Raw genomic sequence first — 16,253 nt, forward strand, 5'->3', positions numbered from 1 at the left:
GAAAAGCTTTTTAGCAAGGCCTGTAGCAATAGACAAGGGATAATGGTTTCAAACTAAAAGAGGAGAAATTTAGACAAGATTTTAAGAAGAAATTTTTTTTGCGGAGGGTGGTGAAACACAGGAACAGGTTGCCCAGAGAGGTGGTGGATGCCCCATCCCTGCAAACCCTCAAGGTCAGGTTGGATGGGGCTCTGAGCAACCTGATCTAGTTGGAAATGCCCCTGCTTACTGCACGGGATTTGGACTAGATGACCTTAATTGTCCCTTCCAATCCAAACCATTCTATGACTCTATGATAATTTACTCTACGTATTCTCAGGCTGAAAGAAAGGACAGAAGACCTCAAACACAATAACTTTAATTATGCAGACATACTGCATAATCAAACTCTGTGTTGCTCTCAGCAGCCACTGACTTCTTTTTTCCCAAGCACTCTACTTTCATGCAAAATTTTACTTTTCTGTGAATTTTTTTTAACACCATGACAAATAAAGCAACAGCTTTGAATATACAGAATTACAGTCAATTTACTAGTTTACATCAATATCTAGCTCCCCCCTTATCCCTTATATAAGAGCAGTTATGGCAGTCTGGTGTTGCCCTGCCAGTACAATTTCTCTTCAACTTTTTTCTTTTTCCACTGGCAGAAAAGCAGCATCTTAAAAGTTTTCCTGAAAGTTTTGTTACAGAGCGCATAACACATGGGGTTAACAGTGCTGTTCACATAGCATAACCAATATCCAAGGTGCCACAGTGTCAGGGGAATGCAGTCAGAGCAGAATGTGGAGATCAAAACCATGATATTGTAGGGAGTCCATGTGATGATAAAAGCCAAAAGAATGGCACTTAAAGTCTGTGCTGCTTTGCGTTCCTTTATAAGAACCATTCGTTTCCTTTTGGTGATTTGGTTATTTATATTTGGATCCATGCTTTTGATGGAAGGATCCTTTGACAGAGCAGCAGAACAAGGAGTTATTTTCACTTTACGGCAACCATTGTTGGCTTCCTGGGTGCCGTCAGCCTTAACCACCAAACGGAATTTATAGGCCACACATTTTTTACTGTTTTGTATGTGGCCTTTGGCAGGTGACAAAAAGTATTTCTGATTCTCAAAATCATTTTCTTCAGGCTGTTCTTTGACAACAATATCCATACTCTCATTAAACTCCTCTTCCCTACCTTTAGATGGACTTTTGTAAGTTACTTCGAAAACTGAATCAGCAGTAAGTTTATCCTCCTCTTCTGAAGATGCATAGCTGCTACAGGTGGTTAACTGGTCAGCCTTAGTCCAGTCATTACAAGTACTCACTGCCTGAGAGGCTTTCACTGTAGCTGACGTACTTCGACTAGATGAAGACCAAGAAGCCTGACACCTCTCTCTTTTGACTAAGTTTTGCTGCTTGCAACTGAAGCAAGACTTTAGGAGAGCTTTCTGAGGCTTTATCATCTCTAACTCTTCCATAGACTCCAAACCCTGCAGTTCAGCAAGATCCTTGGTACGTTTCTCTGTCTCTTTATATATGCGGCAATACAGAATGGTCATCACTGACACTGGAATGTAAAAAGCAGCAATTGCAGTACCAAAGGTGATAATGGGCTCATACAAAAACTGTATCTGGCACTCTTCAGGTGGTACTGTTCTTTCACCCACAAAATACTGCCAGCACAAGATGATGGGTGCCCACAACACAAAGGAAATCAGCCAAGCCAGACCAATCATAATGCCAGCTCTTCTGGGTGTGCGTTTGGCCCTGTAAGTTAAAGGCCTTGTAATGGAAAAATACCTGTCAAAACTGATGACTAGGAGGTTCATTACTGAGGCATTGCTAGCTACATAGTCCAGTGCCAGCCACAGGTCACAGGCAAGGCTTCCAAGAGACCAATGGCCTATAAGTATATAGGATGTATAAAGGTTCATAGAAAATACTCCGATGATGAGGTCTGCACAGGCAAGGCTGAGCAAGTAATAGTTGTTGACAGTTTTCAGCTGACTGTTGACCTTAAAGGATATCATTACAAGAACATTTCCCACTATGGTTATTAAGCTTACAATTGCAGTCACAGTGGCAATAGTAATGACTTCCCAGAGGCTATGCCCTTCTAACTGCTTATGGTTGATGGATGAACTGTTTACAAGAGTAGAATTGCTGAATAAATTTGCTTCCATTCTTGTTCTTTGCGTATTGTCATCAGTATCTCAGCACTATTGTATACTGATTTCTGTACTTGAAAATATTCTTTTGGAGACAGCTGTAAAGATCAAAGAAAAAAAAAAACAGAAAAAGCAAGCAGCTCATTAAATAGCACTTCCATTAGAGTTACCATAAAACACTTGCAAAACAACCTATCAAATTATGTGTTCTCTCTTTTTGCATTTAGATTATTGTTTCTATCATTGTGAACATAACTAAAACACACAAATGTAAATTTTAGGGCAATGCACCCTGGCATCTTATGACACTTATAAATGCAGTCCAAACAACCATTGTTTCTTAAGACAGTCAATCACAGCAGCTCTTATATTTTGAATACCTTAGGAGGCACTCTACATATTCTTTAAGACAGACATTTAAAATTTTGTAGTGCAATAAGACAGTGAGTCACTGTGTTACTATGTAGAGGACAGGTCAAGATTTCAGAAACTACGTTTGGAAAATTTGGAGAAGTCACCAACAACAGAAAGTGTAACAGGAAACAGAGGCTGCATGGGGAGTTAGGAACCACGCTAGCATGGTGGCAGCAGGAAACAATTAGATGTTAGAAGTGCTTGGAACAACTAAGGGGAAATCTTTGAGCTAAGGAAGCAGGCAAGGCCAAGAAGACGTTTATGGAAAAATAAGTTAAGCAGGAATAACTTTTCTCTATTGGTAGAACTCTTGGACAGAGGAGACTGATCGTGTGAGGCACGGAAGTGCAGTTTGCGTAGTCTGGGTGACTGAATGGTAGGGGTGAGGATAGAAAGGAGTGAATGAAAGATGAAGCAGCAGTGGATGACCACAGTGACAATGTAACCAAAAATTTAAAACTCACATAAGCAGCAAAAGGGGAAAACGGCACCACTGTCACTTTATTAATGCATACATGTCTCTGATGTCCATCCCTTCCTACATTCTTCACTGTTGTTTTCTTGATCCAGCGAATGCATGCCTAAATCGGGCAATTTGGTTCTTTCAGATACCTGCTGGGTTTGAGTCACTCCATGACATAAGATGATCCTAATCACTTGTTTGATGCTTAATCTTGGTAGACATTGTAAATTTGGAATAGTCAAACAGTAGTTCATTTTTAAAGTCAGAAATGAAACATAAATTATTAAGTCTTGGCAAGTCTCTTTTACTCACTGTATGCTTTCACAGCCTATCCCTTTCTCACATCATCTATCTTTTGTACCAAGTAGCTGAGTCCTATCTCTTATCAGCTGAATATATCAATATTTTATAGCCACTTGCTGAGTTTTCAGACAAGCATTTTACTTTCTTTCATTGTCCTCTTGCTTGCTTTCATCATTCCCCTCATTTTTGTCTCAGGTCTTTTAAATATCCACAGCAGTGCATCACCTTTCTTCTTCAAACCCTTCCTAACAATTATCTTTTGTTGTGATGAAATTTGATAATAGTAAGTTTCCTGGTGTACTAAGACCACTGTCTACTGTACTACCCAAAATGATTCTCCTTCATCTGTGTCTGTCATTTCCTGTCTTATCTTTAGATGTTTGTGTAAATGTATTCTGTTTATAGACAATACACATTGAACTTAAAAGGACTTTAGTTCATGTATAGACCTTGCTGCCTAGTAATAATCATAATGTATGCATGTTGACCATGTGTACACTTGGGTCCAGAGCCGGTCTAGCAACCAGAATAGCTAAAGTGATGCAGCAGTCCTAATGAACCCCATAAAAGTGTTCTGCATTCTGCAAAGACTTACCCCAAGTAAGGGCTGCCCCGGTAGCTGGGTGCACTAGCTTTACAAATCTTGACATAATCTTGAAGTGCAGGAATTCATTTAATGTGAAACAAAGGTGTGTGTAGTAGCTGCATGGCTGTAACAGGTAGCTGAGCTGGAGAAAGATGAATCTGTGCATCTCTGCTACCTCATGCGGCTTGTGTTTCTTTTTATACAGACAGTCAGCACAGTTGTTCTGCACATCGGCAGCTCCATGTGATTAAATTTTTAAGAGTGGCAGTGCCGTATGTCAGAGGGCAGTGAGAGCAGGCTGTTCTGCAAGTGTATGTGAGTCACAGGTGGAGTATGTTACCAATGCAAGTGGGAGCAGAGATCGCACAAACAAGAAGCAGGATGTGGAGCAGCATGTTCGGTTCATGATCAGGGCCAGAGACAGTGACCAGGGTCAGATATAGTCCAGTGATCATACAGCAAGTCCATAATGATGAGGCAGGTCCAAGCCAGGAAGCTCAGCCAGCAGGACCAAGTCAGGATCAAAGACAGAATCAAGGAGGCAGGAGACCAGGTGTAGATGTCGCTGGTGCCCAGCTGTGATGTAGCACAGGTGAGGGCCAGTTGTACAGCCTCCACTTAAAAGCAGTTCCCAATGGAAGGGAGAAGCAGGCCCTTGCTTCTAGCTCTTTTTCACAGCAGGTCTTATCGGCAGAGCAGCTGAACTCAGGCTCGACCAGCTAAACTCTAACATAGCCAACAGCACTCCTAGAAGAGGGCTGCAATCCAGGCCTTGACAGTTAACATTCCAGAGACATTGCTGGGGCTCATGATCTTTTTTTGCAAGTTGCAAGATTTCAGCAAAGGCTAGAGACAGTCTTAAAAAAGGCACCAGCTATGAATATCAGGCACAGAGATAAACCTCTACTAACTTCTACAGTTGCCTAAGCTGGGGTTAAGCAGCTACTTAAGATGCTTATAAGAGACTGTTAGAACTTTCTGCCTTTTTTGCCAGAAGATGACACTTTTATCAGAAGAGAGGAGATTAGAAATTGCCCAGATACTCTGGCCTGCAGTGCTTTGTCTTTTGCCACAGGGAGCAAGCATGTCCAGCCTTTTAGGTCACTTACCCTCCCCAACATTAGGATTTAGGAGGAAAGATTGCCGATGCTACCTTGTGTGGTTTACAGAATTCAGAGCAACAGAAGATGCAGAAATTGTTGTTGTCCTGACACAATTGTTCTTGGTTTCAACTGACATGGGTGGGAGGAACACTGGTAATATGGAATAGAAACTATAATTAATTATTATTAATTTCTAAATAGAAAGCACTCTCATTATCATCATGCAAAGCCCTCCCTTTCTAATAGGCTGATTTACTGTGATGCCTATAAAAGCTGACAGTAGCAGAGCTGCTAGTATTCAAAGATCCTCCTCTTGTCATATTGACCATTCCTGTAATCCCTTCATTGTCTATCATCTTCTGTCTCGTAGATCCATTAACACTTTGTGGTGTTACCTTTTGTTCTCTATTTGTATATCATTCAAGGCAATTGTGCCTGTGAGTGGGGCTTCTGTGTGCTATGGTAACATAATTTATGTTAATTGTCTATCATAAGAGATGTTAATAATAGGGAGATCAAAATTAAATTACAAAATCAAAATGCATGTGTACAGTATCATGACTTTGCTATCTGTCTTATAATTATTGATGCATGAACTTCATGCTTGTGAGTTGTAATGATATTTGCTATTTGTTGCCAAATATTCATGATATTTTTTTTCAATCTAGCTGTAAGTATTAATTAATCTGAGTTGTTAAATTTGTACATATAGTCAGTTTACAGTTATCTACAGGCAGCTTGTTCATGTCACAGATTAATTGCACCACAGATGCAGGCACAGCTTGGGTTCACCAGTTTTTATTAGCTCTAGCTCAGCTCTGGGTCTGCCAGACCTGTGCTGGCTGCACAAGAAATTGTTTAGATGTCTTGGCAATGTGCTTGTCAGTTCTGCTCCCTGTTACTTGATTTATTCACTTGTGTTGCACTGAAGTCACGCTAAACTAATTTACTAATTTACTGTACGCTATGTCCAAGAACTTAGCAGCCCTTATCACAGGTAGTAGTGCTGTCCATGATTTCACAGTATGGGAGTTTGGGTCACATTTGGCTGTAAGGACTACCAGATTTCAAAGCTTTTCAAAATCAGATTTACGTTTTAATATGTGATGACAAATGCCAGCCTATGTGCTCAAGAGTAATTGGGTAAGCCTGCTGTTAGGGAACTGGGGAACTTTCTTGAGGACAGCATGAATGCCTATCTAGTTCAAGCAGAGCAGGACAAACCAGCATAGGTCTACAGCACAGAGATGTTCCTGTGCCCCCCCACTCTTTCTCTTCCCAGCAAGACGCTCCTCAAGAGGCTGCAGAGTCACCTCATGCACTTCAAGTAGTGCAGGCTTGTGTGCAACACCCCGTCAGCCAGGGCTTGGTTGCTTTTTTCCTCACTTGCTACAGAAAGCTAACTTAGCATCCTGCACTTGGGCCACAACAACCCCATGCGATGCTACAGGGTCTGGGGAAGAGTGGCTGGAAAGCTGCCTGGCAGGAAAAGACCTGGAGCTGTTCGTCGACAGCTGGATGAATATGAGCCATCGGTGTGCCGAGGTGGCCAAGAAGGCCACTGGCATGTTGGCTTGTATCAGAAACAGCGTGGCCAGCAGCAATAGGGAAGCGATTGTGTCCCTGTATGTGGCACTAGTGAGGCAGCGCCTCGAATCCTCTCTTCAGTTTTGAGCCCCTCGCTACAAGAAGGACATTGAGGTCCTGGAGCGTGTCCGGAGAGGAGCAACCAAGCTGGTGAAGGGGCTGGAGAACAAGCCTTATGAGGAGCGGCTGAACAGGGATTGTTAAACCTGGAGGAGACTGTAGCTCTCTACCTGAGAGGAGGCTGCAGTCAGGTGGATGTCGGTCTTTTCTCCCAAGTATCAAGTGATAGGATGAAAGAAACTGGCTTCAAGTCACACCCGCGGAGGTTTAGATTGGATAGTAAGAAAAATTTCTTCATCAAAAGGGCCGTTAAGCCTCGGGACAGGCTGCCCAGGGAGGTGGCGGAGTCACCATCCCTATTTAAAGCAGAGCAGAGGCAGCGCTGAGGGGCACCGTTCAGCGGTGGGTTTGGCAGCTTTAGGGCAGGGGATGGACTCCACGGTCTTTTCCAACCTAAAAACCACTCTACGAATCACACGCCTTTGGCTAACAGAGCTCCTCTCCCACCACTAAGCGCATTTTCGTTGGCTTCAACTGCCACGCGAGAAGCCGTTTCCGTCTGGGCGGCGGGCGCCGGGGCAGCGCCGCAGGCAGGGGGAGCTGCCGAGGGCGCCGCCGCCTCCCTCCCGCTCCCTCCCGTCTTTCCGGGCGGAGGCGGGGCCGGCGCGGCCATGCAGCCCGAGCGGGGTGCCCGACCCCGCAGGGAAGGGGGGCGGCACGGCCGGCGGCGCCCCGGCGGCAGCGAGAGGGCGGCCGAGGCGGCGCCCGAAGGGAGCGGCGGGGGCCGGGGCAGAGGCGGCGCTCGCGGGCACCGAGGAGGCGGGGGCCGGGGCGGGAGAGAGCCGCGAGGGCGCGGGGCGGTGCCGCCCCCCCCACACCGGCGGGTAAGGACCGGGAGGCGGGGCCTGCCCTGCTCCGCCCCTCCCCGAGGGGAGACGGGGGCGGTGGGAAGGGGAGCCCGGCACCCGCATCCCCCCCGAGCGGCAGCCGCAGCGCCTGCGGGCTCCGGGGGGACCGGGGGCGGTGGGGTTCGGGCCGAAAATACGGTTATAATTCGTGTGGGAAAAATGCAAGTGTCGTTTGAGAAATGCATCTGAGAAATGCATCTGAAAAATGCATCTCCGTTTGCAAATAGAGGTGAAAAATCGCTGACTGTTTTTGTAGCACGCTTGTTGAGAACTTGAAAGCAGCGTGTGCCTTTTCCAGCCGGTGGTACCAGCGATGAAGACGTGGTAGTACAGCTCATCGGATAGAATGGGTATCTGGGACACACTGGGACGCACGTTGGTCGTTAATGCAAGCTAGTGGGTGTGCTTTGACCGACTGTAAAGTGTTCTACCAGATGAAAAGTAGCACAGATGCATAAGTGTATCACAACTACAGCCTGGAGAAGGCTCCCAGGAGACCTTATAGCCACCTTCTAGTACCTGAAGGGGCTACAGGAAAGCTGGGGAGGCTGTTTACAAAGGTTTGTAGTGATAGGATGAGGGGCAATGGCTGTAAACTGGAGAGGGGCAGATTTAGAGTAGGCATAAGGAGGAATTTCTTCACCATGAGAGTGGTGAGGCACTGGCACAAGTTGCCCAGGGAAGTTGTGGCTGCCCCATCCCTGGAGGTGTTCAAGGCCAGCTTGGATGGGCAGCCAGGTCTAGTGGGAGGTGTCCCTGCCTATGGCAGGGGGGTTGGAGCTGGATGATCTTTAAGGTCCCTTCCAACTCAAACTATTCTATGATTCTACATGCTTTCTGCAGCCCACCGTGGTGTGAGGTATACACTGTGCCTTTAAAAATGGCTTCCATTCATAAATACTTAGTACTGGGTTTAGATTGTCTTGCTTCTGTTAGTATTGTTGCAGCAGAAATCACAGTTGTCCCTGGACTGGCTAAAATATTACAACAACAACCTAATACTGATCAGTGTTGGCAGCACTGGGAGTTCTGATGTAGGTGGACCAGCTGCTACCCCATTTTCAGCATTACATTGACTAGATTAACTTTGACTTTCATGATGCCATGGCTTCAATTGGACTCAGCCAGTGTTTGTATGAGAGCTCCCAAGGTTGATGGTGGATTTAAAAAAGGTAAAATATTCATCCCTCTCCTCATTTTATTTAGATACATTTTAGCACTGGGTGTTTTTGGAGAGAAAAGTTGCAGCTGGATTGGTACTGTTACCTAGGGTGCTGGTAGGTAATTTCACTTGTAAGCAATGTAAGTACTGATGTGTGCAGATAGGTTTGGATTCCGGATGTGAAAGAAGTGTTCCCGCATAAGCCACAGAGACATATGATGAAAATTCAGCACCTGTATTAGCTGACGAAACTTCTGTCCTGGACTGATTTTTTATTTTTTTTCAAGTCATTCATTTCTTACTAAGTTGAAATGCATTTATGTCTGTGCTCTCTCTGGTACTGTTTACCTGTCAGGACCCACTTCATAATTTGAAAGGTGCACTCAAGAAGGGAATCATGTTCTATATATGCATTTTGTCTGGATTGTTGTTGGAAGTATTTTAGGAAGCAGTTGATTTTTATTCTTTTCGGACAGCTTACAATGTGTTTTGCCTGATCGCTGTGTTATTGACTTTGATATGCTCTTCATTGTAGTCTAGCATAGTGATTTTATTTATTTTTGGCCAAGGCTAATATGGGCTGGGGTGTTTAAAAGTGAAGCAGTAGCTAAGATTTTCCCAAAATGCTACTAAAAACTGTTTAAGCCCATTACTCTTCCTGCACTGGAGGCTTTCAATATTAAGCACTGCATGGTCTTTTAGGACACCTGCTACAGATCTTGTGTTTAGCAGCTTGGAAAGGACTAGCTTCTAGCAATCCAGCCATAGCATCAGCAGCTGTGCCAGCCTGCAGCTGCTGATATCTAGTGTTACCTCTGAGCCAGTCTCATAATTTACCTCCTCTAAAACAGGGAGGGTTTCCTTCCTCCTGTCTTCCATCTATGTGGTCAGACAACCTTCCTTGTACTGTTTTTGATGTGTGCTAAACCATGTTTTCTGAAAAGAATCAGTTTTTCCCTGGCAGGAAATTACCTCCCTTTATTCCTAGTTCTCCTTACTGTTATCTCTGTTCAGCAAAGTGACTTCTTGTACACAAGTGCACCAGCTCAATGTGAGGGTGCTTGGCTCAGAGAAAGAGGTTTGTGTGAGAGGAGATCCCTCTGTCTTTCAGCAACAGGGGTCAGATCTTCTCAAGTGGTGATGTATAAATTGCAGACCTGGAGTGCCAAGTAAGAATATGGGGAATATGAGTAGTCTTATCACATCACTTTCCTTACTGTGTGCTGAGAAGCTGGAGTCGTCTCTGAAAATCCTTTCTTTTCTTCAAATGGGCCTTGAAATTCCCTGGAGAAGGGAAGTTAAGAACCCTGTAATTTTCTGATATATAGGATTTTCAAGGGCAGTTGTAGCCCTTTTACTTATTAGGGAGGATTTACTTACCGTGGAGGATTATATTCTGCATTTCCATGCTGCTGGTGTCAATTTGGCATTTTGGAGGAATTTTCCTACTGGATAGGGATCGTTCTAGCATTGAATGATCAGGATTTAGGTGATCTGATATTATTTCCTGAAAATTTCCTGGATTCTTTTACAGTCTTAACACTATGCTAAATTTATGGTTTTATTTGTTTACACCGCATTTGTTTATAAAACAATTGCTCAGTTGGATTACTGAAGTAATTCTTTATTACTGGAGCTTTATAGGTTGCCTGAGAAGTTTCTTATTGTATCTTCATTAGTGGAAAACTTTATGATAAAAGTCTACATGAAATTGTGTTAAAGTAACTGGATTTGGATCTATTGAGCCTGCTATGGACAGAACAGTAAAATATAAGTAAAGTCATAGGTGGATGGATTCAGTAAAGTGTATTATGAGTGTTGATAAAACCAAACTTCATTAAAAACTGTTCGAAATACTTAAAAATTCTTACAGTGAAGTAGAAATCGGCATTAGATTGCATAATGTTTTGGCAGCAATGTTTCTGTGTCAATTTAATTCATTTAAAACCAAATTTTGTGGTTTAGATGCTTTTATTTAATGATTCCTGACCTTGTGGTTAAAGCTACAGGAGTATGTTGTATGTTTTTTCTGACCTGTACAACAGGGAAAAGAAAGTGTAGTGGTGGCATATTCTGTTCTCAGTCTTTTGTGGACCAGTGAAGGTTGGACACCACTTTACATGTTTTACGTTACTGTTAAGTGTACAGTAATTCTTTGGTTTTAGTAGTGAGTGATCACCTATGCTACTTGCAAAGCCTATCAAGACCCAATTCTTGCTGAGTCAGTTCTCCTCTCATCTGCTGTGTGCTAATGTAGAAGGAGATCAGGACGCAATGTTTATAAATAATAGACTTACTCATACACTGCATGGTAGACTCATCTCTGGATCAGAGTCTTAAAGATGAAAGCTTTCGTGATTTCTGTCAGCTCTGTGAGGAACTCCCCACCTCTGCTCTTGAAATAAGATGCTGCCTCTGAAGCATGGAATTGGTTTAGAAACTGCGAGAAAAAGGGTTCTCATTCCTTGTGAAGGGGGAATAGGATATTGCTCTTTTTAGGTCTTTTTGTAACTAGTGTGTATGTTGATTTAACTGGCTTGATTACTGCAGATTTTGTGTCCTCCCTTCAAAAATGAGCCTGTCTAATTATGACTAGCTGGTTTACCAAATGGCAGATCTCTTTGTAGATCTGTCATCCTGAAGAATTTTCCTGTGTTTCTGTCTGCTTTAACTCATCTGTGTTAAATAGAATGCATTTGCAATTACTCATTTTTAGTAAAATAATATGGAATTATACTGCTTAAAGTAAAATGTCCAATTGATGTTGGCCCAATGTTATCTCTTATTTTTGTTATAACTCCTCTAACTTGCTTGGAATTCATATTTATCTCAGATTTGTTTTTTAAATGGCTTCTCTCTATGAATTACAGCCTGTTAAAAACAACTTTCTGAGATTGTGGACATGATTCTGGGTTTTCTTTTGATGGTCCTTGAGCACATCCTTCCGTGGGTGCTTTAAGGAGACTTTCTGTTGCCCTCTATTACATTTGTAGTTTACGAAGTATTCTCTTAGCTTTGAGCCTTATGTGATGCCTGCCCTTATTTCAGTGCAGCAGAAATTGACAGATCTGTTTGTTTCAATGTTCCTTGTCTGTCTTTGGGCATAGGTTGCAGTAAACATTTTGTTGTTAAAGAAGGAAGATTAACAGACTGACTTTAGTGCAGTCTTTCTAACTTATGGTCAGTTTTAAAATGACATCACATTTATTTACTGTTCATTATATCTTCATTCTTGTGGTCCATGCACATGTAGAATGGGTCTAAGAGAACATCTAACACTGCCAGCATCAGATAAATTTTTCCTAATTAGTATGAGCTAAATCTCTACAGTCTAAGCAACTGCAAAAATCAGTCTGTTCACAGGAACGGTAACAAAAGCTTGGATTTTTTTAAATGCAAATACATTTTATTTCCTTTAAAGCACTATAACAGAGTTTGTGCAGATAGGAGAAGAATAGATTTCTGAATCTTGAACACAATAAATCTTTTGTCATTTTCTGTTAATGTTCTGAAAAGCAACTAGGAAAAAAATCACTTAAATTAATGTACATCAGCTTGTTAGTTTATTTAATTACTAATGAGGTGTGAGGAGCTTCCCTTCTCAGGACTTTTTCTACTGAGATGAGAAGTGAAGAGTCAGTAACTGATTGTGAATGAAGTGTGGATTATTTTATTTTGAGAGTATTGTTAGAGATTAAGCCTCTTAAAGTGTGAACAAGTGGTTGGAGACTTCTTTAGTGTTGGTTGGTGTCAAACTGGTGTTTGTTAAATGGGATTCTGCAAGGCTTTATTCTCTATCTGCTCATGCTCAGTGTTTCTATTAATAATTCTGATGAATGAGTAAAATACACAGTGTTAAAATTTGCAAATGGTGCTAAACTGGAAGGGAAGGCAGGGAAGGTGGAGCACAGAAAACAGTCTCAACAGGGAAACAGCTTGCAGTAAGGTGTAATTCAAGGTCAGATGTAACAACGACATTTACATAGGAAAGATCTGCAGAGGTGTATGACAGGTTAAACTTTAGTTTTATAGAAGGAAACTGGCAGCTTAATGGATGAGAAAGTATCAATTAGCATTGCAATCATGCTGAAGAACTGGTTCTACTTCTGCAAGATTTAAACCAGCTGGGGAATGTTCAGAGGGAAGGAATGAAGAAAGATTTGAAGTCTCTAAGATACGACCTAGTAGGAAAGGTTGAAGGACCCAGTTATCTTTTTCTCTCTCTCTCTTTTTTTTTTTTTGTTTTTAAATTTGTCTGGTGAAGAGGATGCTTTGGAGAAGCCTAGGGAGCAAATTAAGTAGAAAGGTTGCTGCAAATATCGATTTTAGACAGGACAAGAAGAAAAACAAAAGGAGGATGTTTAATTTGGGCATTGTGACTGAATGGGTAGATAGATTGTGTAATGCATTGTGTAGAAAGTACATGGAGGTCAGCACAGAAAAATATTGTCAGAGATTTCAAGAGTATGGTGAAGGTTATTGACCTACTCAGTAGAAGGGCTGTGTCACAGCCCTATGTTTCTTCTTTTATTTTTTTTTCAAGGCTGTCTTTGCAATTGAAAAAGATAAACACTTTTTACCCAGCCAAAGTTAATTTATTCTTTTCAGTTTCTAAACAATAGAGAAATCTGATTTTCACAGCGCTGGGGACTGCAGTGATTCATAATAATCCCGGTTGTTTTGCATGGAGTGGTTCAGTGATATTTATTGTTATTCCTTTATCGTATTTTACCAACTTTCCTGCTGATTTAACTCGAGACACTTATGCTGAGAGCATCCCATCGCACAGGTGAACATGCAGCATCATTGCTGCATCATAGCTTCATGTCTGACATGAGTGTTTTCTCTAGCTTCCTTGGAAAGACCTTGGGTTTCTTTCTAGTTTGGATGGCTGTGCATTTCTGTCCTCACCTCAACTCTTTTGGGTAGCGAACTGGTAACTCACAACCAGGTTGTGATGCGAAGTTGCTAGCTTAAACAAATAACTTTATCATCTCCGTATTTTGTTAATTGCATGAAACACAACTTTCAGTCATTACCTATGAGTTGTCCTATAGAATTGAGTTATCCTATAAAACAGAGTGGATTTTATTCAGAGGAAATGTACAGTGGTACTCCTAGAATATTGGAGAAGCTCTCCCAAGAGCTTCCCATCATACTTAATTAAACATTTTACAATTTAGGGAAGAACTAAGCCTACGGATTTGGGAATCCTTCCCCTGGTCCCACCGTGGGCTTCGGGGGAGGCAGTGCCGGCAGTGCCCGGTAGGTGGGGCGGGCGCCACGGCCCCGAGCTCGGGTCGCTCCCCGCTCGGCTGAAATAGTGGGGGAGAAGGGTGTGCGCACATCGTGGGACGCGAATGCCTTTTGTCATCTCAGGGTGGTGTTCTCCGAACCTACAGCGCAACGCGTAGAGTTCACACATGCCTATGAATTATTGGGACTTGCTACGGGGTGTTTGTTTCAAACACGCTCTGAACGAGAGGCGTTTGTATCTCAGTAACTCTGAGATAAAAAGCTTGTGCTACTGGGGTGAGTAGTTGGTCCCAGAGAACATAATGCAGGGTTTTCTATGGGCACATCAAGTGAGAGAATGTAGGTGTTTATGCTGAAGAATAAACAATATTTTAGAAGTGATGAAATTTGATTAAAAAAATTATTCCATGCAATACTGCTTCTGTTTTCCTCACAAATGAACAGGGTAGTTCCAGGAGCAATGCTATGGGTTTCCAGCCAGTCTAGTGGTGCTGCACAGCCTTTTGTAGCTATCGGTATGTTTCACTGGACTTTAAAGAAACCAAAAAATTGCTTGATTATTGATTCAGTGGTGATTTAGAGCCCTACACCAAACACCGAGGAATATTTCTTAGTAGCTTTTGTAATCAAAGAATTTGAAGTCTCTGTGATTCAGTGTTCTATGGTAAGGCATAGAAGGGGTCCGTTTCCTGCTGTTCTCTTTCATGTATGCAATTCCTCTTCATTTTTATGTCTGCTTTTTCATTCTCTTTTTTTATTTTTTTTTCCTTTTTAAATAAGGCTTTAATTGTTCTGCAGGTAGACTTAATAGTACATCATGCTGGTAAAACCTGTAAATCTGCTGGAGTGTGTGAGAACCTTGCCTCAAGGTCCCATTTCTATTCTTGCTTCACTTTTCCCAGAGGGTAACCGTACAGTTACAGACTGTACAGACTCTTTCTTTAACCCTTGAATAGAGTTCTCTGTCTTGCAGAGAACAGAGAATCTTGTAGAGATTGTGGGCCGTAGCTCTTCCTAGACTACTGCTCTGTGACTGGCATGTTGTGAGGCCTTGAGCTTTTTCCTGACAAGCCAAGGTTTGGGTTATATTTTGTCTTTTGTTGTCTTTTTTTTTTTTCCTTTTCCTCCTCTTTTCTGTGTTCTGTTTCAGGCTATATTATTCTGGCTATGCTGCTTTGTGACTTCACTGGTTTATTATGTTCCTTGTAATTTGTAATGGTAGGTGGCACGACTGTGGAAGCAACAGAAGCTCAAATGATCCCATACCCCTTATATCTTTTCTTTCCACTTTACTCTAGTTGTTAGCAAAGATCTTAAAATATCTTAAAAGATGTTAAAATTAATTGTGCTAATGAGAAAAGTTAGTTTCTTCAGTGTTTTTTTGCATGGCTCTCTGTACTTAGTTTGAGTTACTATCAAGGATGGGGTTTTTTTGTGCAAATTTGCCTTGTGGGATACACTTGAGGACAGTGTGGACTCAAAGAGGTTTCCCTCCTGATGGAGCCACAGTTGGAGATGCCCACCAGTTTTCTGGACAGTTGAACGCTGTCAAGTGCTCACCGCAGTAAAATGGATGCAAAGTTCTCCTGCAGTTAGTGTTCTGTATGCACCTAAGGCTGGCAGCCAGTGCAAACTGCAGGTAAAGATGTGATGTGCACATAAAATCCTAGGATCATAGTGCATCCCAAAAGTCCAGTCTTCTTTTACCTTGCTGTTAATTTGGATGTATTTGTGCTTTAAGCAAGTTCTAAATGATTCTTAGAACTGCTTCACAGTAGTGTTAACTGCAGGATCAGAGCATCATTGTGCAGTTACTCTTACTTTTTAGAATTATACTCTAGACCAGTGGCAAAATAAAATGACATTTTAACATCTTGTTTTTATAAGTATGGCCATAGGGCATTGAGGACCTTGAATGATGATTCTTCACTCCTTCATCTTATGTTGCATGTTTGTTTTAGGGAAGCACATTCTTTAACGCTCTTTGGAAAAATGTCTTTCAGAGGATTTCCCCTCCACCTCTCTCCAAAAAAAGTGGGAGATGAATGAGAAAGGAATGTCTGAGGTCTGAGTGATGACCTCTAAAATATTTGCAGTAAGTTGCATTAAGATTTGATATACAAACAACAAGGGGTTTTTTTTGAGTGAATGCAAAGACTGATATTTGAAACCATCTGTAACACTGTACCACCCTGGTGAATTTACAGAACAATTTGCTGCAGATGATTTAAAAATGAAACAACATTACTGCTTCTTGAG

At 42.1% G+C, this 16,253-nt stretch overlaps 2 protein-coding genes across 6 annotated transcripts in view; one reads left to right on the forward strand and one right to left on the reverse strand.

Moving 5' to 3' along the window:
- Positions 1–579: 579 nt before the first annotated feature.
- Positions 580–16,253, reverse strand: part of CHRM5 (cholinergic receptor muscarinic 5) — a 50,914-nt gene continuing 35,240 nt past the window's right edge. For 2 of the 3 annotated variants that reach the window (XM_054069062.1, XM_054069061.1), the window contains one exon: positions 580–2,250. In XM_054069062.1, coding sequence (XP_053925037.1) covers positions 581–2,167 — 1,587 coding nt within the window. In that variant the 5' untranslated portion in view covers positions 2,168–2,250 and the 3' untranslated portion in view covers position 580. Of the gene's footprint in view, positions 2,251–3,927; positions 4,076–16,253 lie in introns of those variants that run through there. The other variant, XM_009560627.2, reaches the window with a different exon arrangement.
- The window catches only part of AVEN (apoptosis and caspase activation inhibitor), a 96,222-nt gene continuing 87,055 nt past the window's right edge, over positions 7,087–16,253 (forward strand). Inside the window, exon 1 of one of the 3 annotated variants that reach the window (XM_054069063.1) lies at positions 7,087–7,552. In XM_054069063.1, the coding sequence (XP_053925038.1) occupies positions 7,340–7,552 (213 nt within the window). In that variant the 5' untranslated portion in view covers positions 7,087–7,339. Of the gene's footprint in view, positions 7,553–7,661; positions 7,806–8,417; positions 8,749–16,253 lie in introns of those variants that run through there. The other 2 variants (XM_054069064.1, XM_054069065.1) reach the window with 2 other exon arrangements.

Source organism: Cuculus canorus, chromosome 5 (genome assembly GCF_017976375.1).
Source record: "Cuculus canorus isolate bCucCan1 chromosome 5, bCucCan1.pri, whole genome shotgun sequence".
Taxonomy (NCBI): Eukaryota; Metazoa; Chordata; class Aves; order Cuculiformes; family Cuculidae; genus Cuculus; species Cuculus canorus.